At 39.5% G+C, this 27,995-nt stretch overlaps 2 protein-coding genes across 4 annotated transcripts; both read right to left on the bottom strand.

The window, feature by feature from the left end:
- Positions 1–1,388: 1,388 nt before the first annotated feature.
- LOC148819084 (N-acetyllactosaminide beta-1,3-N-acetylglucosaminyltransferase 4-like) lies at positions 1,389–12,057 on the bottom strand. 3 transcript variants are annotated; one of them, XM_088935909.1, is made up of 2 exons: positions 11,971–12,057; positions 1,389–3,824 (listed from the first exon to the last, which is right to left on the bottom strand). In XM_088935909.1, the coding sequence occupies exons 1-2, from the start codon at positions 12,003–12,005 to the stop codon at positions 2,663–2,665; spliced, it is 1,197 nt and encodes a 398-aa protein (XP_088792035.1). In that variant the 5' UTR covers positions 12,006–12,057; the 3' UTR covers positions 1,389–2,662. The 3 variants fall into 3 exon arrangements, with proteins under 3 accessions (XP_088792035.1, XP_088792036.1, XP_088792037.1); XM_088935910.1 differs by lacking the exon at positions 11,971–12,057 and adding an exon at positions 7,054–7,487; XM_088935911.1 differs by lacking the exon at positions 11,971–12,057 and adding an exon at positions 4,534–4,552.
- LOC148819083 (leucine-rich repeat-containing protein 43-like) lies at positions 11,975–26,982 on the bottom strand. Its single transcript, XM_088935912.1, has 12 exons — positions 26,896–26,982; positions 26,136–26,384; positions 23,646–23,756; positions 23,220–23,359; positions 21,473–21,711; positions 19,820–20,016; positions 19,444–19,606; positions 16,999–17,138; positions 16,156–16,239; positions 14,892–15,095; positions 12,691–12,778; positions 11,975–12,108 (listed from the first exon to the last, which is right to left on the bottom strand). The coding sequence occupies exons 1-12, from the start codon at positions 26,980–26,982 to the stop codon at positions 11,975–11,977; spliced, it is 1,836 nt and encodes a 611-aa protein (XP_088792038.1).
- Between the last annotated feature and the right edge of the window lie 1,013 nt (positions 26,983–27,995).

The following is a 27,995-nucleotide window of genomic DNA, read 5'->3' as shown; positions in this document are numbered from 1 at the left end:
GAACACCACAGCTAGACAGCTGACAAGAGTGAAGGTGATTTACTGGAGTATTTGCAATTATTTAAGTAAGGAAAGGCTACTTTAAACTCACGTTATATTTCACTTTTGTTTTTGTTTAGGATATTTTCACAAAAGCACAGTTTTAATGTTATTAGTCCATATTAAACACAGCAATAAGAAGGGTAAATTGGTTGGTGTGTTTCTGAATATGCAAACAAAACATCAGGTGGAAAACAATGAGGAAAGAGCAGGGCTGACTAATGGCTTTATAACAAAGGTTATATTAAAAGTTAAATTAGACAGCAAAATTATCAAGAGGAAAAAGTTTAGACCAGTTTTTTTTTTAGGAGTCGCAAACTCAATTCCTGCAGAGTCTGCGGTTTTCTGGTTTCACCTTGGCCCTCAGCTACATAGATGGTCTAATTTTGTAATTTGACTCATGACTAACACTGCTGACCACACTCCAAGGTGCTCAGCTGTATAAGAGCTTAAAAAAAACCTATATACAGTACCTTGGCTTCAGACTTTCTGTTCGGGTATCAAACCGCAAAATTAAAACGGTACTCTGGCAGGTAGTCAGAGATTAAATGATTAAAAGCCCTTTCAGCAAGTGAATTTATTTTAGTTTCTTTTTTGCCTGATTTCAGGTGAACTGGGGTTTCGCTGCTTACTGTCAATGTTGCGAACAGAATAAAAAATTCAAAAGCCACACATTTTATATATTGGAATATACTGTAGAAGAATTAAAAATATATTGGCATACAGCAGAAAAATTAAAGGTCATTATATTGATTGGTATTATTGTAAGGGATTCAAGTACAATTACAAAACAGACAACTGCTGATCTAGAGTAGTGTAGGTAAGAGAAACCATGGGTTTCTGGGACTTAGAGGAATGTCTTATAATGACAGGCTGAAAGAACTGAACCCTTTCAGTCTTGTTCAAATCCTCACAGGGCACTGACAAGCTCAACCCGGTAGATCTCTTCACAATTAATCACAGGGCACAACTGAAAACTGAGTGGTAGTGCTTTTGAAACCAAGAACAGGGGGTACTTCTATACCCAAAGGGTTGTAGGAGTAAGGAACAACATACCCAGCCATGTTGGTAAAGCCAAGAGCCAGGCTTCTCTCAAGAAAAAACTGAACTGCTAACCACAAAATAGACAAGATAGGCCAAAAAGCCTCCTCTCACATTATATAATACTATATTTCTCACATTCAAAGTTCCTTCAATGCAAATAATTACAAAAATACACATCAACAGTACATAATCTTATAAATGAAGTAAGAATATTTGACCTGAAGGTGTAATAAAGAAGGAAGATACCAGCTGTGAAATTTAGGTCCAGAAGCAAAGAAATTTATAGAATGTAGGACTATTTCAAGTTTATGAAAAATTAGTTTATTTTTCTCCAGTGTCACCCAAATAACACAGTTTGCAGGCTTCAAGTTCTCATTAAATACATGCTTAAGACATTAATCTAGAAAGACCCTGATCTGAAATTATTCCCCATAAAAACCAAATCAGTAGAACTGGTTCTGACTGTCCTGAATATTATCTCAAATTTCCTTTGCAAATCAGTTCAGAGAAAGGGTTAAAATCTTTAGTGCATGGAACTGATGTACATTTATTCAGTAGGACAAACAATTTAATTATTAAAGTATATTTTACCCCCACTTGATTTTCCACAGGATTGTTTTATTTCTTTGTTAATGTGAAGTCTAAAGCCAATGAACAACACTGTGCTGATACATAATATGTGGTTACAGTTAACATTAAGCAGTACACAAAATGTTCAGCTAAGAAAACATCTTAAATTAAAGTGCATAAGCTGTCCAATAGGCTCCACAGTGGCCCTACGTATGGTGATAGCCATCTGTCATTTTTGTTAACTGGAAACAGTTTTATGGTGAAGATAAAAAAGATACAAAAGTTTAACCCTGCCACAGTCACACTCAGTTAAAATTTATGAAAACAAAGTTATATAAAAGTTTAATATTTCCCCAGCGGCTTCAAAATAGCTGAACACAGATCAAGTTAATATCAATAACAACAATAATAGGCATAACATTAGAGATGAATAGAAACTTTATTGCTGGGACTTGAAAACTACGGGAAACATTCCTGAGAAAAAATCTTAATCCACTTTCTACAACAAAGGAACAATGAAATTCTTCAATGTCAAATTGAACTCGTTTTCTCATAATAAGTGCCATCATAAACAGGAGTCAGGAGGGATTCAGCTAGGGGCTCCTGAGGTACAGGTGACATGGCTGAATGCCCATCCTTCATTTTTATTGTCTGCTATGGCTTTATGACAAATGCCGTCATTGTGGCAGACGTTGCAAATATAAATACTTTTCCTAACCAGCTATTGTGTTTTTAATTGCAATGCTTTCCACTCACAAGGCCCAGTTACAAACACACTGGCTGGGATTTCACTAATATCACCTGCTCACCCTAACCGGTAACCTTCAGCGCCTGAGAGATGACTCTGACATTATCCACGGATGAGCTCTTACACTGCACTTCAGGTAAGTAGATGTACTTTTTCCCACAATAAGTGCTCATACTTCCAAGTTATTATTTAAACCCCACCCCATCTCCATTTTTCCTTTTATTGCAAAAAGGGGAAACAAGAAAATACTATGCAGCACATTCACTGCAGAGACCTTTGTTCACTGATCAAAGATCTGGCACATATCATGCTCTCATCATTTACTAAAGTCCACATGATCCACATTTCTAAGGGGTTCAGTTTATGAACGATCATGAGCTCTTTGTATATACAGGGGTCAAAAGGATTGACGGGCCGCCCAATTCCGAACGTTTTGAAGCCAGGGTGAAAGACCAGGGTCACATTCATTCTTTGCAGGCACATCCCAACAAAGACATCATCTATCGGGAAAATTTCAACATCTTTGACTGTAAGATCTAAACCCACCACAGTCTTCCGAGACATGAGGTAACCCCCTCCGCCAGCGTAGGGAGGGTAGGTATTTTTGGAGTACATCTCCTTGGGGATAAAGTACTTGTTTTTTGGGTTTCTGATTGGATAGGCCACAAAAATGACATCGCCAACAAAGAGGTGTTCCATAGGATTTAAGTCCCTGAGGTACTCCACAATGTTGCCCGTGTTTACAAAAACGTCGTCGTCCCCTTTGAACACAAACTTGGCACTCTGGCACTCTTGTCTGAACCAAGACAGGAAGTGGACTTCTTTGAGCGTGAGGTTGAAGAAATTGTCCACAAAGTCCCACTGCAGTATATCTCTGAACTGCTTGCTCTCGTAGGCCAGGAGCTGGTGCAGAGAGTGTGCTCTAACTGTGTCTGATGATTGGCCAATGAGAAACACCAGCTTGACTTTCTTGCCTCCTATGGCCACCTCTTTGCCCCAGGTGTTCCTGATCGCAATCCTCCGGTCCACATTGATCGCCGTGGACTTGATCGCAAGCAAGAGATAAAGGTCATCTTCGCACTTCTTGGGCTTCATCAAAACCGGGAATTCCCTGCAGTGTTTGTATTTCATGAAAGTGCGATGCATTTCAGGAAGGCCCTCAGGGATCAGCGAGTCATTGACATTGACATTGACCTCACAATTGAAGCTGGGCTTCTGGGGCGTTGCAGTTGTGTAAGTGGTTTTTGAAAAGGTATTACGTTTCCAAAATTGCCAAGCATCCCTTTCTGAACTGTCTGTTGAGAATGCAGGATCATTGGTTCTAAATTCCACTTTCACAAAGAGAATGCAAATTAAGAGCAGAAAGAACAGGAAGTACCAGGTCGATAACCTTAGTGTTCTTGATTTGCAAAAGTTCATGGCTCTGCAAGAGACAAAAAAACATGACTTTTTAACTAACAACAACAAAAACGTCTTTGTCAAGTATTAAGTGACAATATGTATTCTCTCTAACAGAAAGTCTAGCGTAGTTCTCATTATAGTGGGGTCTGGACAGGGAGGAAGGGAAAAACTGGTTAAACTTGTTTTGTTGTTTCTTGCTTATCTTGCCTCTGATCTGATGTTTAAAATAAAAATAAAAATCTGACCTACAAAAATCCAACTTTCTCCCCTCTTTAGAGGTTAGATGGGTGACAGGTCATGTTTACTAGATCCAAACGTATTGCAATAAACTAATTCTTGCTTTTAACATCCACATTTTCCGATACTGTGTCAGGCAGACAATATTCTTTAAGGGTCGCTGTGAGTTTAAATTTCACTAACACACGGTGTTTTCCCCCACTCGCTGTACTTTTTGTGAATAGTTTAAGTTTTTGCCTGTCTCCGCACACATACATTTCATTACTCTTAAATAACTCTAAATCAGACCCCAAATCATTTACTATACTTTCACATTTAAATTAATCCTTGAGTATTTTCTCTTCCATTACTATAGTTAAAGTGCGTTTCCTGGACAATGTTTTCCTCCATATGTTATGTAATGTATGTTTATTTAGAAGAACCGTCTAATAACAGAAGCAGCAACACCAACAAAGTACTGTAGTTATAAGAAAAACTAGAGAGACTGAACAAACCTTCTACCGTATTAAAAGAGCAGAGCCTGTTGCATTTTCCACAGCTCCTAGATCCAGAATTACAAACGTCAAATCATCTGTCAATCAACAATTCTAATCCCAGTACGATACCATTAGGTAGATGCCAGAAACCCCTATCATACAGATATCCACCATCATAGGCTACTTTGGGAATTTGTCTTCAGTGGGTGGAGTAAAGTTGTGATTTGATCAGGGAAAACTGAGCAAATCAGCTTAACACTGTGTCAGTGACAACCACATCTTGTTTGATTAAACAGGTAGGGCCATTGCACATAACTGGAAAAACAATTTGTGAACAGTGGGATAGTAGATAAGTGGTGAAACTCTACAGTTAAGTCTGAACCTCATTTACAGACCCAGGAAAACCCAGTGCAGTTAATAATTTAATATCTAAAATGTGGCAAAGCAAACACACCCTTTAATATTAATGTATCAAAAGTTCATAGCTCAACCCACAGTCTTTTTAACATCTAGACTTCCTTTGATGTGGAATAAGTTCATGAATCACAGTTTGCAGGATTTTGGCGTTTGACAGGATTGCAGCTTTGAGTGAAAAACTAACTTTTGCAACAGAAGTTTGAAACACGGAGAAACCCTGTCTAATGAGCTATCTGGCAATATGAAAAGCAGAGTCGGTTGTACACTTTACTCCAAAATCACAGTACAAAGTTTGGCTCTTAAAGTACATACAGTCGAGTTCTTATACAGTATCTACTGGGTCTTTGGTTAGCCAAACCTGTTTGCCCTGATTCCAGAATTCAGAAGACAGAATCCTGACCACATCATGTTCAAAGGATCACATTACTCCTGTCATGAAGTCCTTGCAATAACTTCCTGTCAGGTTCATGGCAACACTAAAATCCTCATGCTCGCCTATAGGGCTCTGCATGGCTTGCAACCTTTGTTAATCTGAACAAGGCTTGTGTCTCCTCTTTGTCCCCGAAGCCTGTCTACACTCGGTGGGTGACAGGGCCTTCTCCTGATTCTCCCCGTAAAGGACTGGAATTCTAACCCCAAGGATATCAAAGAGTCACCAACCCTGAATGCTTACAAATGTAGACTTTAAACCCTCTTCTTCAGAAAGGCTTTTACTTAATTGATGTCTGTCCCTTTGCATCTCTTACTGCATTCTAAAATCTTGTTTTTATTTACGCTAACTCTTATCTTCTGTCATTGTTTTCTTTCTTACTGTAAACTGCTTTGAGAAGCTACTTTTAAAGGTGTTATATAAAATAATTTTGTTATTACTAAACTAGAAGTATATGTCAGTCCGATATGCTTAGCAAGAAAAAAACCAATACTTTGTAGAAAAGGAAAATAATTGTATTCACTCTTAGTTACTAAACAGTACCAAGTCGTATAAGACATTTAGAATAGCTTAAATAACAAAAAGCAAAGAAAATTATATTGAGTGCCCTACTTTTTCTCAAAGTTACCATCCTCGGTCAGCTTACAGAGCTCCAAATTTTAACTAAATTCCACAAAATGTCAAAAATAATTAGGGCTCAGAAAATTGGTCGCTATCTTCACAAGTACAAGCTGAATGTGCTAAAAAAAAACTCTAAATCCTATTTAAAAGTCAAACCTTCTTTTCTCCTTTTCAATAGCCTATATTTGTCTTTCATACTGGCACTCCCTGAACTTCAGTTTCGGAAAATCACTCATAATATGACATAACTATTATGTTCCAAAGCAACAAAGATATTTGCTCACTTTTTAAAAAGTTAAAAGCGGTGTCATACCCTCTATTCAAACTGCCTGTCAGGACACTGGCCACTGTATCCCTCTCGTCTCCTCTAACACCATTGTAACGTCTTTTTAATCCAATAACTTCAAACTAAACATCCGTCGGTTTATGAGAAAAATAATTTACCTGAAACAGCAGAAAGCATGCTTACTTATACCAGCCTTGAGATATCTTACAGGGGACGCTGGGTGATGTATGTTTTTATACATCAAGAAACGGTATTTCTGGTTATTAGAAATGTCTGCAATATCTCGTTAAATAAGACCACAACTATAAAACGGCTCGCACAAACGGCCGCCGTATTCCAAACCAAATTCAAAATCAGCATATTTAAAATACTAACAAAATCAGTTTCCATCTAGGTAACACTTACAAATATTATGCACTCGACGGATAAAAGTTTCGGAACAATTCACATCACCACTAAATCAGTTTCGTGTAGTCTTGGATATTGCCAGAAATCGGACTTTTTAAAATTAACCCCACAAAGAATTAAGCACAAAGAGACCCGGGTTTGGTCATGGTCTCGGTTTTCTGATAATGGATGTGCAACCTACACTTTGGAAGCACACCTGATAATCTCTCTCATGTGCTTAACCAATTCGTCTAGGAATTAGTGATTGGAAAGTTTCTCGCATCGTAGTCGATCTACACTTAATCCAATGCGAATAAAACTAAAAAAGAAAAACACAAAAGAAAACCAATTTACATTTTCCTATACAAATAGAGTCAATAACTATCATGGTACTTACCTAGTTGGTCTTGAACCGAACGTTTCCAAAAAAAAAAGCGAGAGGGTGAATTAAAACAATGAAATCACCGAGAGTCGCCTCGCAGTTACAAGTTCATATTTGGAAATGAAAGAAGTGAAAGAAAGCGGGGGGTCTTCTTTTAAAAAAAAAACCCGCAGGGCTAGATTATTATAAGACCGTATTCTAACGCCTCAGGAGAGCGAAGTAAGCGGCGCAGTCTCTTGAATCTCAAAATCTCAAAAGGGCGTGGAAGTTGTGCGGGTGCCTGGAAGCAAATTGCAAACGCCTGGTGACAGGGTGACGCTGGAGCTCTCCGAAGAGCCGTCTCTCAGCCCTGGTCAAACGTGAACACCCCAGTACGGCAATCAGATGTGAGGTATCTAAAGTACTGTATACGTACACAAGAATGTGCCTATACCTGTGTAATTTATAACCTGTAACTGTGCAGGGAAAGGTGGAAGAATACTTTTTTAAAAAGCGTTTCGACGCCTTTTCTTCAGGAGAATAAAACAGTGTCAAATACACGGGCCTATAAAACGGAAAGGGGTGGCCAAAGGCTGGTGGAATATCAGTTTGGAAAAATTATTTTTTTCTGCACTTGTCATTTATAAATTACATTATTTCCCTAGACAAAAGGACAAGTTCAAAGTAAGCCGCGATGAATCTCGGAACTTTCCTTTTTTTTAATTCTCTAAGAAGTGTAAAATAAACTTTATTAACTCTATTTATTACAGTTAATAACCATATTTATTAACTTATATTAACTAACTCTAGAACCTGAAACAGCTCGAACAAGGGTTAGCCGTGCCTGAGGAAGGTTTTCGCTCTCTTCCACACTGGGGAAAAAATATTAAAGCAAGTTCAAGCCACAAACGTAAGACATGGTTTTACGTGACAAACAAATGCTTGCACTTTCCGAAAACAAGTTTTTAAAATGCGCAGAGAGACGGTTTGTAAAGACCTGCACTTAGCAGTATGAAACTCTACAAACATTTCATTACATGTACCAAAAAGTCTAGGACGTCTTCATAAGGAAGCTCGAAGTTATTTAATGAATATACCTAAGCTTGATTATATGTGTTAATCTTCGGTCTTCAATTACAAATAAAGTCGAAGCATGTTATATAAAATTATGGATTCCGTTTCCAATTCCATTTCTTGTTATATTATCGTATCTATAATAGACTAGTATATTACGCCAGAGAATTTCTCAAGATTGTGAGATTGTGGTGGAGTGAATGGGACTGAAGAATCACCAAGGTAACAGGGCTGGATCTCAGCCGCTCCTGATGTGAAGCTCATGCATAGAGTTTCCTTGGTGATGAATGATTCAGACGTACGGCCTTTATTCGTCCGGAGTTTCCTTTAACTTGCTGTTCCTATCGGCTTTTTCTCTTTCAGTCAAAAATAGAAGCCACCCCTGAATGTCCGAATGCTTTATTCGCTTTGCATATTGCACATCAAGAAAAATGAAACCGGTTGCAATGCTTATTTGCATTTCTTGACGCGTTTGATATGTTTATACAACAGAACTTTATTCACACCTTTTTTTTGAACACACCTCCTACATTTCAGTTTTTATCCTTACATTTTCTCAGACGTGTCTATTTTAGGACCCACAAAACCAAACATTTCACGGAAAAGACTGAAAAAGTGGACGGGTGTTGTGCTGATTGTTAGTATAGAAATCTTTAGGTCACCCCTGACGCTGCACTAATGGTCTTGAAAATATCAGTGCCTGCTGTTGCTCAAAGCAGCTTCTTGCTGAAAGAAATCTGAGCAACCTGATGTAATTTCAAAGTACAGTATAGTGTAATAATATAGTACAGTCTACGGATAGTTCTCTGTGAATAAAACACTTAACGACAATTCCACATGCCTTTAAATAACATTGTGTATACTCCATTTTGTTTTATTGAAGTGTGCCGAAGTGACAAACGTTAGACACTATCTATTTTGAAGTCTGCGGTCTTTTCGATATGTTTGATTCAAGATGGTCTTTTTTAAAAAAAAATTGAACTTGTTTAGTTTTGAACCGAGAACACAATAAAGCCATCCGATTCAGGCTTTCAAAATCCCCAAAGGCACAAAGACAAGCAACTGAATGTCTTCAGAATTAACAGTGAAGCAGTGAAGCAGACTGAAATATTGGAATGCAATGGTTTCTTCCTCAGAAAAGCAGAGTTTGTTCAGCTGCAGGCAACAAATGTGCAACTCCGAGCCCAACAGTGACGGGATCGGTTTAACAGCTGAGCCCATTTTTTAATTAAAAAAAATATGTATCTAAAATATTTTGGGTATTTGATGTTGAGTGGATGAAAACCAAACAGAAAAATATCACCAAAAATATGTGATTGACCGGCCAGGATTCTGCGCACTCGCACTCAAGGGGACCTGCACCATGAGAACCTGGGATTACAGTCCTGATAATAATAATAATAATAATAATAATAATAATAATAATGGGGGTACTGAATACAGTAGGAGCAGAAGGGTGAAGCACAGAACCAGTTAAGTAAAGACTCCTAAAGAAGAAGGTTTTGAGTCAGGATTTGAAGGAGTTTAGAGAAGGTGACTCTGATATCCTTAGGGATAGAGTTCCAGGGCTTGAGAGCATAACAGGAGAAGGCCCTGTCACCTATAGAGTGTAGACGGGCTTGGGGGACGGACAGGAGACCAGAATTCGAAGAGTGAAGGTTGCGAGGTTGGGAGTAGGGGGATAATAGCTCAGACAGGTACTAAGGTCCAAGCCAGGCAGAGCCTTATAGGTGAGCAGGAGGATTTTGAAGTCGACATAAAACTTGACAGGGAGCTAGTGCAAGGACTCCAGTATAGGAGTAATGTGATCACTTGCACTAGACCTGGTCAGGATTCTGGCTGTCGAATTTTGGACATACTGGAGTTTGTTCAATGTGGATTTAGAAACCCCAGCAAGTAGAGCATTACAGTAGTCGATTCAGGAGAAGACAAATGTGTTGATCAGCTTTTCAGCCACAGTTAGCGATAACATAGGACATAGTCTAGCGATATTTTGGAGGTGAAAGAAAGATTCAATATGAGTTTTGACAATATGTTGCATGTGTGGGTCAAATGTCAAGCCTAAATCAAATATTACCCCCAAGTCTTTAAATTTAGACTGAAGTTCAAGTACAGTACCATCCACAGATAGGTTTACAGCATTGGCCTTACAAAGTTGATGAGGGGTGCCAGTAAGCGTGACTTCAGTCTTGTCACAGTTTGAAGGGAATTTGGAGTCGTCCATGTTTTTATGTCGGAGATGCGATGAGATAGAATAGACAGTCACATCAATGTCAGGTTTGGTATGGATGTATATTTGAGTATAGTCAGCATAAAAAATGATAGTTCAGGCCATGTCATCTTAAAAGCTGACCAAGTGGAAACATGTAAATGCTGAAAAGTAGGGGGCCCAGTATCAAGCCCTAAGGAACACCAGACACAATCCAATTTCACCTGAATTGTAACAGTGCGTTCTAGAATTTTTGCAAGAAAGTGTAAGTTGGAGGTGGGGCAAAAATTGTTTAGATTGTCCAGAGCCATGTTAGGCTTTTTTGGCATGGGGGTAATGACAGCAGTTTTGAGGACCGTTGGTACAACACCAGTGCTCAAGGATTCATTTATTATATTGAGGACAACAGGGCAGAGAGAAGTAAAACATAATTGAAATAAAGTGGTGGGAATGGGATCTAATATACAGGGGGTGGATTTCATATGCAAAACCAGTTTACTGATGGATACAGAGTCAAGAAGAGAGAAATTAGAAAGAAGGGAGCCAGTAATGTTAAGCAAGCAGGGAGGAGGTGTGCTTTCTCTTGCGCACACTGCATTATCTATACCCCTTAATCACTTACGTAGATAATAAGCCCCCTACTCTCACTGCTTCCATTTTATCTGTTCCAATGTCCTCATGTGTGTGTCTTGTGACATAGGCCTTATTGCGAAACGCTGGGTAAAGTCCTTGCTTATGGGTTAGGCTCTGGGTTACTGTAGTCCTTGCAAGGAATAAGCTGCATTATCATAATGGGTAAAACTACCAGTAAGATTTGTTTAATTTTTTTTCCCCTTAAGCTGTGGTTGATATTTAACGGAATACAATATGTACTTCCCCTTACAGTACATAACAGGATAGTTCATCCTGGAACAAGAGCAATGATAAAGCTAGTAATGTTTTCCTTCATTTCACAATATGTGGTGATGCTGTTTGCTTTTTGTTTTTTTTTAAACAATACTTCCTTGCATTCATTTTCAGGATTTCAGGATTCCAGAACTATTTACACATAGGAGGGGAGCGACTTAAACTCCCAATGTTATCTGGAACTTACCTAGGGGATGGGTGGAAGTCATTCAGCAGTCCTGACGCCCATGAGCTCAGGTGGAGGAGTAAAACATTGCTTTAACAATCGCAATAACTCTTACTACTTCTTTTATAAACTCACAATTCTGTCTTGTCCTGGGAACAAGGTTCTCTCTGTTACTCAAAAATTGGAAATGTTTTAACTATATTTTCTATGTCTAGGGATTCAGCAGAACTTTCAAGTTTCTTCTATTAACACTAAAGATATGAAACCGCAATCGGTCTTTGGGTTGCCCAAGGTAACATCAGTAATTAGCTGTTTCACTTATTAAAAAAAAAAGATATTTAAGCTTTAGAGAGTGATCCTTAGGAACAATGTCATTTTAAGGCGATTTATAACAGGCGTGCATGTACAGTAGGTGAGTTAATGCATATAGAGCCAACTTCGAGAAACAGAACAAACAAGATAGCAAATGTCACAAAAAGGAAAACAGGACTGAACTGATTAAAAGAAGAGACATCTTCCTGTAGCGCTGAATGTTGAGATGTTTATTAAGTGTCTCAGCCTCTGCCTTCTTCAGACAGCACAATCTGATTAGACACACCTGGTCATTGACAAGCCTCTGCTGTTGTCCTCCATTTGGATAACTGGACAGTAAACTCCACAGTCAGGGGAGTAGGCTGGCTAGGGGCTACCTCTGTTACTGCTTCCACCTCATTGCTTTTTTTTGCTTTGCCTTTACCTGAATTGAGACATGAATGATCAACATAGTATTGCAGAATATCAATCTCAGCTGCACACAAAGCAATACTATAGAGACAACTTACAAAGCTTTAAGTAAATTGTATCCTTGCTTCACTGCTTCAAGATAGCCTCGTAAGAAAATTCCAGTGAACGTGTTTCACACACCTACTCCACAGATGTACCAGGTAGATGATTAATTTTACTGGCTTCCTTCATGACATATTAACTTGTTACTTCATTTTTATGAGGTGTAACCTAGCTCTCGCTACTGACAAACGTCTGTGTAATATCACGGTCACCTTGCTTTACCAAAAAGGAGAGCAGCTTTTCTAAGAATGTCAATATTTCTTAATGAGAATAAATCAAGGGTCTTTCTGAATGCAACACAAAATTACACCACTTTGTCAATAAGAAGGTCTAATTTCAAGTTAAAAAATCAGAGAAATGTTGAACGATTTCTTCTCTCCCCACTCTGGAAATGGAGAGGAGGCAAAGCCCCCTTTTTCATGAGAGTGCACGTAGCAAAGTTTTGTAGGGACAGTTGATCTCAGGTTTCCTGATGGGTCACATTGGTATTTACCTTTAGGAGAGGAGCTGGATCTCTGACTTGCTGTGCTGTCTTTTCCCGATTTGGTCTTCTTCTCATCTTTGACTTTTTTTATACTTTCCTGGAAGGAAATGAAAAGGTAGGGATGTGCGACAAATACTTTTCTACCCAGCGGACAAACACAGGAAGGGCCATGTTTAAGAAATGCATGTAAAGGTAGATAAAAATGGTATATGAAAAATTCTGTAGTATATTAGTGTTCACAGCTCTATCACACCATGCATTTTTAAATGTTATTTACCCTAAAATGGCTTTATAGCTATTGTAACATTGATTTCCATCCATTTTAGCCTGTCTGGGACACACAGGGCACAACGCAGGACTACACTGTGGATGGAATGTCTGTCTATCACCCACACAAGCTCACAGGGACAATTTCAATACAAGTCACCTAGCAGGTATGTCTTTTGGACGGGACAGGAAAAGAGAACACCTGGAGAAATGTCATGTAGATACAGAGAGAACATTCATACTGCATGTGGTTACATTCATTTGCACAAATTCCTCTTATGAAAGATCTATGGCTACTCCATATTGCATCTGGCTAATGCCAAAACTGACAGTGAGATGCTTCTTCTCATCCTCAAGGCTTAATTAAACTCCCTTTCTCCTTTCTTGCAAGTCCTGTTTTTGGTAAGCTGTTTGTGTTTTTTAAAACGAATTACAAAATAATAACAATGATCCTACAGTATGTGTGCTTCTACGCATTTTTTTTAATGACCAGGTTATTACAAGGCACATGGAAAATATAGGATGAGTCACACATATGTCAAAGAAGCTACAAATGAATGAGATTCAAGAGTTTATCAAGTTGATAAATAATGTAGGGAAGTAATAAGAGACCTAAGGTAAATACACATAGTGCTAGAATCAATGGAAATCAAACAATGCAAATGTTAGACTTGTGTAATATTTTGGCAACAATTTAGAAAGTAGGACATTGCTGCCAGACAAAGAGAACCAGGAACAGCAACTAGTTTAGTTCCTTATCTAAGAATGTGTTACACACAGGGAATGTTGAACTAGTTCAAGTAGTGATGTTTAAATGTTATTTACCCTGCAAATAATTTAAAGCAAATAACATTTAAAGTGTTGATGTATGAAGTGACTTAAACACTAGAGATTATGAGGAGACTTAACAAAAGAACAATAATAATTTTGTACACTTAGTGTACACATAGTGCTTTTCTGGACATTCAACTTAAATGCTTTATAGGTAATGGGGACTCCCCTCCACCACAAATGTTTAACCCCCAAAGTGCGCCAGTACTCTCAGCACACATCAGCTATGAGTGGGTTGGAGAACAGAGTAATGAAGCCAATGTAGAGATTGGGGTTATTAGAAGGCCATGATTGATAAAGATCAGGGGAATATTTGGCTAGGACACTGGGGTAACATTCCTACACTTTTTTAAAAACCACCTTGGGATTTTTAATGAGCACGGAGAGTCAGAACCTTGGTTTTAAAGTACATCTCATCCGAAGCATGGCACCTTTTTAATTGGGACACTAGGACCCACACAGACTGGCCCACTAACACCTCTTCCAGCAGCAACCTTAGTATTTCCCAGGAGGTCTCCCATCCACGTACTGACCAGGCTCACACCTGCTGAGCTTCAGTGGGCTGCCAGCTGTGAGCCGCAGGGTGATATAGCTGTTGGCAAAGTTCAAAATCCTGAATGATACTGCCCAAGATGATCCATTGGATTATGTCAGGGTCAGCAATGACAGAAAGACTCACATTTACACAAATTTAAGGCTGAAAGCAGTACACATTTCAATAAAAAAATAATAGTAGGTTTCTGCCCAGCTTTTTGATTTTAACTGATTCATTTGGATCTCTCTGTAAACATCTGAATAGGATCCTCTGATCAATTAGCTTCTAGAAATCAAGCAAGCAGGATGATGGGCTGAGTGGTCTCCTTTCTTTTGTAACCTTTCTCATTATTTGTCTTAATTTGATTTAATCGCTGTTTCAGTACTGATTTAAGCACATTACCCTTTTTTAAAAACAGTTCTCCTACATGTTCTTCAGTGACCCCCATTATAAGCGGGGACTCTAAGAAATAAAGCTGTCTTTTGCAATACGTAAAGCACCGCACCTGTTTCTGTGTGTGGTGATGTCAAAGTGTCCGGTACGCCCCCAGGACACCTGGGATTGAACGACGATGTACCTTCTCCCCAGCAGGCAGTGGCCGGGCAGCCTGACTGGTCTGGAGAACGCCGCAGTCACACACCGTCTCGATGTGCTTCTCTCCGGACAGCAGGCCCTCCAGCGCCACCCAGGCAGAGCCCAGGGTCCGTCGCACCGGAGGATCCTGAATCAGCTCTAGCTGAGGCTCCTTCTTCTTCTTGTCCTTCGGCTTTCCCTTGCCGTCCTGGGACAGGGGGCAAACACTGGACATGTCCACGTGTCCATGGGCCTCAGCAAGCAGCCTCTCCTTCTTCTTGTTTAGCTATATCCTCAGTAGTTTATTATCTCCTTAATCCGTTATAGCGCCTCAGTGCAGCTGTAGCTTGCTTTTTTTACATTTTCCTTTATTCGATGTGAAGCTCTTTGAAATAGTTGGGCAAAGCATTATATAACATAAAAGTGTTTTTAAGAAGCTAGACAGGTACAGAATTCACAATAATGTGATGTTTTCCTATCACTATTAAAGTGATGACATAAATATCTGTCCTTATGATGTCTTCATGACGACATAATAAGCTGCCTTGTCCAGAAACTAACAAAAAGTTCACCTATTATGTTACAGTAGCATTGTCCGTGTTAGTTAATTTGTGTTATCAGATAATCCTGTTTTAGAACACAGTGGCCTCCAGTCTCCAAGGCAAAGCATTCGACTACTGATGATACTACAGAACTACAATGTTCAGAAACCAGATATCGTCAGAGTCGTGCATCGTTTTGCATTTTGTAGATTATGAGGGATACCATTTTGAGTGTGAACTGAGCATGTTACTCATTAAACTGAACAACGTGGGCTTCAACAGCTTGTAATGTTGACTTGTCTATTGTGGGGCCTGGTTTCAGAGATGTATTAGTGTTTTAATATTAAAGAGTCTAGTAGTCTGAATTACAAAAGAAGATCCTAAAATCTACTTGCCCTATTTATGCCTGTGCAGTAAATATCTTGATGCATCTACCGCTTTCCTTTGCGTCACCAATCTTTTAAAAGGAAGATTTTGAAATAAAACCGTCTTTCTCAGAAGGAAATACACAAAACTTTCCATGGTTAAATAAAGGACCTTCTAAGTATCCAAACAGGAACAAGCTGAACAGAAACACATTTTTGGACAATTAGTTGTTTTCCAAGTCAGCGCATAAAAGCTGTCAGATCACAGGTGTTCTTGCTGCATTGGCTCCTCGTACCCTGGTGGAGCTCATCTCAAACTGAAGAGCCCCTCTGAAGCCGAGGGTCTCTTTTATTTCTTTACCTCTTTCTCCTTCCCTGCTCCCTTCTTGCCGGATGCTGGTTTTGTGCCAGCGTTCTCTCCAGTGTCGGCTGGCCAGGACAGGACCTCAAGACCACACATACAGACACCACATTAAATGAAGGGTGAGTCATTAAATGGTGCTTTCATACTGCACAGCTCTTGAATTTGTAATTAAGTTCTTTGGCGAATATAAGAACATCCCTATTAATTCATATATGGTTTGTAAGTTTTGCACTTTTGCATTATAATCTCTTGAAATCCATGGGCTGTTCCATGAACATCAATATGGTGTATACAGAACAGTAGCAAGGCGCCGTGGGCTCTGTTTGAATTCTCTTCTTTAAATTCACATTTCCTAAGCAAGGCCTATAAGCCCCCTTTTGCCCATTTTGTTGTAAAATATCATTTATATCTCATTATATTTTTCACATTTCAAAATATCCTGATCGCCTGAGGCTGACTGACGGACTAGTTTATGAGGGAATCTGTGATGCAAGGCACTCTTTTAATGTTTTGTTTTTCTAATTTTCCAATACGGAAAGTTATGGGGGACGTACAAGCACAAAACAGCCTGCATAATCACTGGGTGATGAACGCTGACAAGAAAAAAAAATACAATGGTTGCTGTTGTGACCTTGCGTGGCTTTGTGAACCACGTCTTTAATGTAGAAAAAGACAGAAAATCAATGAACTGAACAAAGCGGTATACTTAAGAAAGTTCTTTAAATGGAAAATGAAAGAAGGATAAATTGGCAGTATATGAATAGACAGATGCCATGCTATGATAAGTAGGAAAACAAGATACAATTATGGAGCCGTGCATGATTCTAGCTGTGATTGTACCTTCTGTTCTTCCACTGTCACTTGCAAACCTCTGAGGAAGAATCTTTTAAGGGCCGGCAGGTCTCTTGTTCTATGGACAGCCCTGTACTCACTGTCCATCACCTCCGTCCAAGTCAGACCTGGGGTACGGTGAATAGTCACTGTGAAACAGATGAACGTTTTTCATTAGTATGGAAAGCAGAAGGGTTTCCAGGATGCGTCTGGGCATGGCACAGAGCTGTGACACTTAGGGCTGATGCCTGACAGCTCTTGGGTTCTAGGTGCGATTGTAGAGTTTGCACTCCGGGGGAGAGCCACTGTGCTCCACTGGGTGTTTTATTTGTACCAGCTGGGAATCGAACTCGGATGATTGGTTTCCTCCTACCAGCCAAAGGCTTGCTAACTAGGTGGACTGATGTCTGTAAGCTGTCCAGGGTGTGGGTCCACTCTTGCACCCCATGCCCTCTGTGATACGCCCTCTCCACGAATAGCCTTTCTGATGAAGAAAAGATGAATTTCTTTGGTCTCGACAACATCATTGCCGCTACCTACTGCTGTCGTTTACATGGACGTGCTTGTGATTAATTAAAACATCAGCATAGAAGAGGGAAATCTAATTGCTGATTTTCCAGATTTGGGAAGCTGCCCAGCCACACTGTCACTAACTCATTATTTATTAACCCACTCCTGTTGCAAACAGTCAACTCTCACTTAATTGGTTAATATTTTACAATTGTTCGAACATGGCTTGAAAGAAATGGTATGTTCTCAGTGTGATCTTTGAACCCCATTAAATGTGTATTTTCTAATTTACTACTGCAATACTCATCATCTACAAGGAATGAGGAAAAACTGGCAGATTCTTTAAGCTTTATGAAGTTTCTTAATCAAACTGATCTAAGACGCAATGAAGCAAGAAGTTTCAGTATAGTGTTTTCAGTATACACATTTCAGTCTCACATGCAAAAGCCAAACAGGTTCTCACTTAGTGATTATATCTGGAACATTTACCACACCCTGAAACAATGAGCCGTAACATCAACAAGATGTAGTTTGGGAGAGGCTATGACCCAGACACTGGGGTCTACTACTTATTTTTTTCATATGAGTTGATCATGGGACCAGTGCTGTGAGGATCAAAGATCTCTCCAAACCGATGGGTCAAGTGCTACATAAGCTTGTTTGAAATTAAAAGTATTTTTTTTTAGCAAAATGAAAGTCTTTTTTCTTATTCAAAGGCTCAACAACATCTATGTAAATACCCTCTGTTGGTGGTACACATTTAAAACTTTATGCGGTGTAAAATGATCTATATTTAAGACTGAATATGAAATTGACCATACTCTTTTTTCCTGAAGAGAAGAGTTTAAACCGACACAGAAGTAGAGTGAAATGGATTTTGTTACAATAAGTATCAGGGTTTAAACACACACTAGTGGAAACAAAATACCCCCTACATACCAGCACCTACTGTAGAGTCAACATTAAAAGAACAGATCTACTTTGTGTCTCGGGCAGTGGCTGCCCTACAGGCTTCCAGCTGCTTTAAACCCCTGGTTCTGCCGTTGAGGGAAGGGGGAAGGTGTGATCCAAGTTTAAGGAAACGTTTGGTGTCAAATGTCTTTCTGCAACAGGAGTTCCAAAACCCCTCTGTGAGGACGCGGACTGAGAGATCAGAAAGATTGTAGCTGTTAATGTTAAGAGATGAAATTGGGAACTATCGGTTAGGAGAGATTTTTGATCCTCAGAGCTCAGACATGTTCCCTGAAACAGTCTGCCAGTCTCTTTCCTGTCTCACCAAATCAACACAGTACTTGTCTGCTGTCTTTTATTTGACTTGATTTCTTTCCTGTCACAACATAATCTTGACTGCTTCTTGCTTGGCCAAGACCTGCGGCCCTCTCATGATAGTTGCCCCTGGTGTGAGTTGAAACAATTAGTCAGGTCCTACATTATCCATGTAAAAATCATTCCAAATCCTATGTCTTCCAGCTTGGCCTCAGCCACCATGCAACCTAAGGGCTCACCTTTCCTGATCCTTATAATTTCCAGAAAACCGTAAAACCGAGGTCCTGAAGCTCTGTGGTCATTAAAAATCCCAGGGCGTTTCTCGAAAAGAGTAGGGGTGTAACCCAGGCATCCTGGCCAAACCTCCCATTGGCCCTTACCAAACATGGCCTCCTTATAATCCCCATCTATGAATTGGCTTCATTATTCTGTTCACCTCCCCACTAATAGGTGATGTGTGGTGAGCGTTCTGGAGCACTATGGCTGCTGTCGCATCATCCAGGTGAGGCTGCACATTAGTGGTGGTGGAGGGGAGACCCCATAACCTGTAAAGCACTTTGAGTGAAGTGTCCAGAAAAGTGCTATATAAGTTTAAGCAATTATTATTACTTATTATTATCAAAAATAGTATAGTGGCAATAATAACATGACAGGTGAAATTTTGGGGAGTGCACTGACCCTCTGTTCCATCAGGAGGCGCTGTCCGCAAAGGGTAGTTGCTGGATTCCTCATGGCTGTCCCTCTCTGACGACTGGGGTTTCCGAATGATCTCTCTAGCTCCTTCTGTTCCGGCGAACACAGTAGGTTCTGCAGGGTTTGTGAGGCTACTGCTTTTTTGTTGCTGCCAGAACAATGCATTCGTGTATTTAAAATGATGGGCAAATAAAGAACAGTTTAGCTACTGCTACCACCCTGATAACGATTGTACGTACATCAAGTTCAATTTAAGATATTCATTTTCACGAGCAAGGTGCAAATTAAGCACTCTGTGAGCACCGCTGTTTGAGAATCACGGCAAGTACTCACAATAGTTTCAAATTATACCTGAACTTACAGGGAGCCTGCCTGACTCGTCCTCCGTCTGCGGCACCAAAGCCAAGGGATTACTTCCAAGAAACTCGTAGGTGATAAGGAAGCTGTAAGCTATCAAGGGAAACTCGTTTGTTATCTGTTCTGCCTCCAAACAAGGATCTGGAATTCCTTTCAGTTTACCAATCTTCACAATTACCACACCTTCTTCTGCAATTAATTCTGCAAAAACAAAAAAACGCATACTCACACACTTGTTGGACAAGCGCCTGTAGGACAAGAACAAGCTGTGAGGAGACACAAAAACAGCTCTCGTTTATTTGCACTTACATGCAGTGGAATAGCCGGGATTTTATATTTGGGGATGGGAGGGGCAGGGGTACTGATTTGCTTTAGGCTGGACGTGAAAATAAAAATAAAAGCTGCTTCCACATTTTGGCACAAGAATGCAAACCAAAACTTCTCATTCACCTGACTTCAGACAGCAATCTCCAAAATGCTAACAATTCCTTTGTATTGGCAGGAACACCTTTGCCTTTCACATGCCAAGAAATGGAATCTTTAGCATTTGATCAACAAGGCAAAAACCTCCAATGGATTCTAACATTACTTCCGAAAAGTAATACGTGGATTTATGTTACAATAAGTACTGTAGTGTCAAACAAATGACAAAGTTCAGGTGTCTGTGAAGCAGAAGTCCCTTTATTCATATGCATATGGAAGTCTGGCTTGCGACCACCAGACTTAAAAAATTAGTAGCTGAAGATGGTCTTTTATACCTTAAAACACAAAGAGTTAGTATGACATATTCTAAACAAATGATGAAACAGCAACACCTGCCAATTAATTATATCTAAGTTGCAGACTAGTTAGCAGTTAGTTCTTTTCATGTTCTGGGCGTACAGCCCAGCTTACCAAATACATGCCCCTTATCTTACTGACCAAGGCCAGGCAGCATCTTTATATACATTGGAGCACAAAGCCTAGGTCAAGCCACTAAACTGCGTAGTCTGCAAAAACATACAAAACCAAGAAAATGATATTATTATCTCACTTCCCGGGCATCTCTCTTATCTCTTCATTCTTCATTTAGTTAGTTTTCTGGATAATGGCATTATCATTAAACAAAATAATATTGAGGAAAGCCATCTGAACCATAAAACCATGAAGTCTGCTTTGGTTTATTGCTTGACCCAAACACTGGACGAGAACACACATGAGGAATGGAGAGAATCATAGAGTTTAATCAGTGGTGTATAAGAGCTACTAAAAGAGAGTGAAGGGGAATTCAAAATTTTGAAAAGTGATAGCCTAAGCCAAGAGTTAGCAGCAATATTAGCAGTAACTAATAATGTTAATCTGACATCAGGCCCTTTGATTTTACTTGTGACCCAGGTTGCTAAATGAAATTAGGAGAATCTTGGCAGTTTAGAAGAACGGAAACGTGCTTCAAAAGAGAGAGAACAAATATAGACATCTAACAGGGTTCAAACATTTGTGGTAGTAAGAGTAACTTTACATATTGGTGGTAAAATATATTTGTTTGTAAAGAAAAACAAGGAAACACAACAGCAGGGGCTGGTATGTTAACTAGATAAGGCTGGAGTAATGACGCTGCCTGTGGATCACATCCCAGGGAGAGACATGCTACTGTATGTGATAAGATGTATGCACAGACCTCGTTTCTTGGCCAAGCCAGAGAAGCAGTGCCTCTCATCGGGAGAAACCCGGGCGTCGTCCAGGAAGATGAGGCGGGGCAAGCTGTCCAGGGTGTAGCCAGGGTAGGAGGGTGCGAGGGTCAGAGGGGCTCCCTGGAGCACCAGGCACCTGAGGCTGGGCAGTGTGGCCAGGGCGTCCATCATCCCCACCTGATCCCCAAACCCAGAGAAGCTCAGGTCCAGAGAGACCAGCTCAGGCCTGCAGAGGGGCAGATAAGGATTATTCTGGGTGATTATTATCCGGCTCCCACCGGATCCTGGTTTACTGCAGCACAGCATGTTGACATGTTTCCCAAAGCATTACCATGCTTGTGCTATGACTCGATTTTCAGAATAACCCACTGGTTTTATAGAGCTTTCCAATACCTTTCAATTATTCACTATTATGCTTACATTGGAATTACTCAATGCACTTGGTTAAGCCTGGCCAGCAGAGGTGACACTTAAACAGCTCCTTAACCTACAGAGAGGATTTTCAGAATTAAAATTAGGGATTACTAGTGTGATTACTAGCCTGTCACTGACACTGATTGACTGACTTATTTCCAGTAAACCTCTGTTATGATATTCCCTCAGATAAATATTATATATATCCAATTGTATACATGCAATTTATAGATTCATCACATTCACCGTGTCCAGAGGATTTCCAAGATGCAAAGGTGCTGTTTAATTTCCAATTCAAGTGAGACACCTAGTCATGTCAGATATGATCAAATCATTTTTATTTCTTCATAGACTTATTTGCACGGACTGGGAATTAAATTACGCTGCAGTTTAATCAAATATCTTGTGTCTGTTCTGTGTTGATGATGTGATGTCCTCTGATCAGTACATTTTTATTAAAATGGGTTTGTCTCCACCTACTGGTGAACCACAAGGCAAAGTACACGAAGTTCGCCTGTACCTGTAAATAAAAATGTTGTTCATAGGACTCACAATTAATGATTAATTTGCTCTTATTATTATGTCCTATTTTGACTGAAGGTTCTGAGAAAAGTTATACATTAAACAAGAATATTTATTTTAGGATATAAATGAATAAGCAGTAAATTTTAGATTCCAAGGGGATTAATATCAGTTTTTGCATCGTTTGCTGTTCACAGAGTTCTGTAATGGTACCAAATTTTCAAAAGCTTGCATCTTCTTTGACAGCCACATATTAAGAAACACTAATATTCTTGTTTCCAACAATCAGTGGCATTAAAACCTCTCTGTTCCTAAAAAACGAAGAGAGATACAATATCTAAAATGGTAAAAATCTATACCATCTCCTGTAAAGAAAAGCATGTGTAGCTTTTTTAAGAACTATTTGGAATATAAGATGAGAAACGTTGTTGTAGAAAGACCACAGATCTTATATTTCTGATGCTAGAGATGATGTAGGAACCACAGTGTGCATTGCATTCTCAAGCACTGGTCACCACTCATTTTGAAGGCTGGGGCTGAGATTGATGTGTGTTGTGTGTTGTGGGGTACTGAGAATGCTCTGTATTGGAAGGTGATATAAGAATAAAGTTGATTGATTTATTGGTTGGTTGATTTGGTTGGCTGGTGGATTGGTGGATTGGTGGATTGGTGGATTTGGTGGATTTGGTGGATAGATACTGGTGAGGGCTGAAATAGAGATACTTTAATTCTTAGGTGTGCTCAGTTATGGTGCTCTGCTTAAGCAATGGTTTTATAACGATGAAAGATGAAACTCACCAGAAGGCTGCCATCAGATATTTGTAGTTTGTCACTGAGGAGAGCCGATTGTAACCTAAACCCAGGTGCTGCAGTCCAGGTGGAGGATTTTTGCAAAGACCCTTCATATCAGAGATCTCATTGGCACAAAGCTCAAGCACCTGGAGCAAGAAGATAGCATTGCTATAGTTTACCAAGAGCAGTCTCAAAGACAGAATAGTGGTAAATATTATGAGCTGAAGTTGTTCAAAATTTGTCTGAGGTCTGTTTTAGTATTGTAACTCTTCTCCGGTAGTTTTACTACACCCTTATGTCAAGACTTGTTGTGTGGTACTTTAATATGGAATGTCACGACGTTCAATTATACATTTAATATACAATAATATACATTTAAATATTCATTAATCCCCAGGCCCTTCAAAAAATTAATGATATTAAAACACTTACTTTGAGTGTTCTGGGCAAGTGGTCTGAGTTTATTTCAGAGATGTGGTTTGCACTTAAGACAAGCTCTTCTAGGTTAATGAACCTGAGCAGCCATTCATCAACAATTGAGACCTGAAATACATTAGGCGGGGCATGAAAAGTCAAAGCCACCAGTCCTGCTCACTGCAGTCGAATAGAAAAGGTTGGACTTGGTGTGCAGCTTACAGAAGCAACATTCCTGTTGCAATTGCCCTGTATAAACTTTGTTTTATCATACATTGGAAAGAGGAAGGTTAGCAATTTCAGATTTCTTACCACTATGTGTTTGTGTGAAGCAACATTTCAGACTGCAGACAACAATCTGCATGCATCATAAATGACATTTCCCAACACTTAAGGAAAGGCATCAGCAGGAAACCAGGTTTTCAAGCCAGACCTGATTCTGTTTTTGAAGCACAGAACTAATTTTTAACAGTAATAAAGAATGTGCAGAGTATTGTGTATTGTGCAGCTTTTGGCTAAAATGCTACTTAAATCAAAAGCAAATGTAGTCAGAAAATGTATTATTTAAACTTTACACTTGACAGAGTTCAAGGGAGAAACCAGCTTTTTTCCATTCTTTAAATGTGGTACACACTGCATTGCAGTCAGGAAGACTTATCATTGACATGATGCCCATGTCTGAAGCTGTTTTTTTAGTTAAAATCATTTAAGAATATTTTGACAATTTCCTTCTCTTAAACATTTTTTTTTCACTTAAACTGGTCAAATATAACCATAACACATTAAGCATAACATTTCTTCACATATTAAGACAAATTCAGGTTTTAAAGTGCTTCTCCCACAGTCCACAGACATACTGGTAGGTTAGTTGGCTTCTGGTGCAAGCCTGTGTGTGTCTGTGTGTGCCCTGTAATGGACTAGTGTCCTGTCCAGGGCGTATCCTGCCTTAAACCCATTGCTTGTGGGGACAGGCTCCAGCTCCCCGTGACCCTGAACTGGATTAAACGGTTAGAAGTTGGATGGATGGAAAAAATATAAACAGAAAAAAATGTGAAAAGCATTATTACGCAACCCTGCCATCTCAATACACAATAAAGATAATCTTCTATTGATGTAAATAACCACAACATGTTTGTTTGCCATAAAAAACACACATAATCTGGTGAATGACAGTATAGGTGTCCCCTTCCACTGGAGTGTCAGTTTTTAGACAAGGTGTCCTGTCCTGGTCCTGGACTGCTGGTCAGTGTGATTGCAGGTTTTCTAGGCGTCTTCATAGCAACAGCACCTGAAGACTTGGGAGACGTTGTCCCATTAAACCAAGGCAAGGTGATTAGGTTGTGAAGAGCTGAAAATAGGAAAGTAGGGATTGCCCCTCCCTTACAGGACCTCATAGTCATTATGTTTAGTCATTAATGTAGTCACAACCATTTCCCTATGTGACGTCTGTCAAGCTGATCTTTAATCTGAGGCTTTGGAGTACATTTCTACATATCCTCCCTAAAAAAACAATTTGTCATCCTAACGTTACCCTGATGGCTATCATCAGTTGGGGAAGATGTGTCAGCTGCAAGGATGACATGCACTGAGAGTCTGAGGTCGGCTGGTTTCTGAGTTTCCATGTCTCCGGTATTTTCCGTTGGCTTACAACACAAAAAGAGAGTGGCCATTCAGCAGATCAAACTGCGATAATGATGACCACCCAGGAACTGCGTATGCTTCCCGAGTATAACGGAAGTATGCTTGTCGAACTACACTGGTGGAGCTTCCATCTTGAAGTCCGTGTATGGACAAAATCGATCAGGCCTGCTTGACTCTGAAGTGGATTTTTTAGACATGTCCATGGGCAAAATTTTCTAGCAACATAACTTCTATGTGGGAAACATACAATGGTTCACTTCGCCCTGAAAGACATACTTTGGCTAGTTGTAGCACGGCAGGAATATAGACAAATACAGACGTTTTGCCTTAAAAGCTAAGTAAAAGTATAAGATATACGTTTAAGAAGCACCAAGCGAATTCTCATGCAACAAACAAGATTTTGATCTCTGTACATGTCCGTGTACATTTATGATCTTCCTGCCATTTTAAGATGATCAAACCTTTTTTGAAAAATGAGAAACAACGCCTAATGTTACAAATCCTGAGGAAACCGTTGGCTTGGATTCCTTAAATTAGTGTTCTGAAGGATTTCTATAGATTTAGAAATAGACCTGCATCCATGACAAGAGCTTAGCTGACCCATTTGAGAATTCCACAGTCTATTATTATTATTTTGGCATAATAATACAGCTACAGTACAATTAATATTGTACTATATAGTTAATCTAATTCATTATAATGACTATATTAATTATTTTTTACCTTCATTTAGCACATTTTATATCAAAGGATTCCCAAATACTAGCTCACTTGGCATTTCCCATTGTTTAATAAGCCAACCAAGACGCCCTTTTCAAATGAAAGAAAACATCAGAAGTAAGGGAAAAAAATGATCCTAATACTCACTCCCTTGTCCACAATTCGAAGTTTCGTAAAGTATTTGAAGATGAAGTCGCTACAGATACGGCCAGGGCTCCTCACCGCCATCTCCTTCAGTCCCCTCTCCTGGCCACAGGCTTCCTCCAGTGTCCATGGCGACAGAGTGCCGTTGAGGTATTCAATCAGTGTCTCAGCCTCTTCCACCCCTACACCTCCGAGCTCCTGCTCTCCAAATCCTGAACTCCTGCTCCAGTCGGGAGCTCTGTTAGGCTTGTTCTGCAGGAAGGAACAAAGTTTTTTTTAAAACAATCAAACTCCTGTGCAACATCCTGATGCTAGCAAAACAAAAAACACCAAGTGAGCCTTTTTTTTTTTAAATTCTATTTCTACCTGGTTTATCAATCTGCTTGTCGTCCAAAAAGTCCAGTTTAGAGTTAAACAAAGAGTTAAACCCTAAAAACACAAAATTAATTTCTACGAAGATATACAGTGAAGGAAGAGAGTGAGAACTGAATGTAGGCCTCTGGAGACAAATCTTAAGAACGGTCAGTTACAAACCCAGGGCCAAGACTTTGAAATTAAACATCACCACATATGAGTAAAGAAAATGCTCGCAATAAACACAAAGTAATCTGCTTAGTAACAGGCCAGTGTCTGTTTTCTGTGATTAAATAAAAAGGTAGTAAAAATGACAGGACACGGCACTAACAGTGCATTCAAGACAGAATGTATGTGAGAGATGTGTGCACAGCTTGTTTGCACACACAAAAAGGATTTAGCAGCTCACCCAGCTTCCTGGACCACAAGGGAAATCCTTCAAGCACAGAGCGCGGAGCTGCTGCTGGAAGGCAGAAGAAACAGTGGAAAAGCTCATCCCAAAAAGAGCCAAGGAGGATCAAGCCAACAAAAAGTTGACCATTAAGTTGAAAAGACAGAAAATGAAGGTGTCACGCCCTTCCAAAAGCTTCTAGTGCATTATTTTTAAAGGGAATCTTTCTGTTTCTCTAACTTCTTTTAAAGTTCTGTTAATGCTCCTGTTCTGTTTACACTTTGACAGCGACTGAGATACAGCAGGCCAGTTCTGCATGGTTGCTAAGCAACACAAGTGGCAGCTCCAAGACACTGATACAGTATACCCTGGCTGTTAGCTCTACTCAAAATTAAGGCAGCTAAAGACTCACGTTAACCTCCTTTAGTATGTTGGGCCAGTGTTGCCTCCCCATCACAAACATTTTCCAATTCACCGTTCTACCTGAAAGCAGTCTTGCTGATTTGTTTACTTCCCACTAACACAGCTTCTCCATTGCTTAGTGGGGGGTAATTTAAAGGCATACAGTACATTGGGAGAGCTCCAACATCTGGATTTGTGTTGACATAGGGCACTAAGCAGCCAGGACACATTACTCTTTTAACACAATACTGTCCATGAAGTGGACTACATGCTACATATGCTACATAACGATGTTGACCCTTGCTGTATACAGTTTATGTCAACAGTTTTTCCTCCCAGTGTTATGAAAACGCAAGAGATAATTAGTATTTAACGCCGTAATGTGTGTGACTACACGCACTTAAAAGACATCAGAACATTGAAAATGTTCCTTGTAAGGTAATACATAGTACATAATATCTATATATGTAAAATATGGAACCTACTGTTGAATTTTGAATTGGAAAATATTTGTTCCATTTAACATCCCATTACCTGATTTTTGAGAGCAAGAATCCTTTTTTAAAGGGCATTATAAAATGTTCTATTTAAAGAAAAACCTAAATATTCTGTATTATTCCGCTTTTAACCCCATTTCCCATGATTCTTCTTAATGGAAGTTTCAAACGTCATTCTGTGCGTCTAGATATGATACAATCTAATTCTATAGAAACAAA

Source organism: Atractosteus spatula, chromosome 17, assembly GCF_055471065.1.
Source record: "Atractosteus spatula isolate fAtrSpa1 chromosome 17, fAtrSpa1.hap1, whole genome shotgun sequence".
NCBI lineage: Eukaryota > Metazoa > Chordata > Actinopteri > Semionotiformes > Lepisosteidae > Atractosteus > Atractosteus spatula.
This window is presented reverse-complemented; position numbering and strand designations above follow the sequence as displayed.

What these genes read in the sequence shown, in the direction of transcription:
- LOC148819083 (XM_088935912.1), bottom strand. Translation starts at nt 26,982, where the DNA reads ATGAGCTTTTCCACTGTTTCTTCTGCCTTCCAGCAGCAGCTCCGCGCT. An exon ending in ACGAGTCAGGCAGGCTCCCT is followed by an intron (nt 19,607 to 19,819) that starts GTAAGTTCAGGT and finishes TTGTTCTGGCAG; the next exon opens with CAACAAAAAAGCAGTAGCCT. An exon ending in TGACAGTGGAAGAACAGAAG is followed by an intron (nt 16,240 to 16,998) that starts GTACAATCACAG and finishes TGTGGTCTTGAG; the next exon opens with GTCCTGTCCTGGCCAGCCGA.
- LOC148819084 (XM_088935909.1), bottom strand. Translation starts at nt 12,005, where the DNA reads ATGGAGGACAACAGCAGAGGCTTGTCAATGACCAG. An exon ending in AGAGGCTTGTCAATGACCAG is followed by an intron (nt 3,825 to 11,970) that starts GTGTGTCTAATC and finishes TGTCTCTTGCAG; the next exon opens with AGCCATGAACTTTTGCAAAT.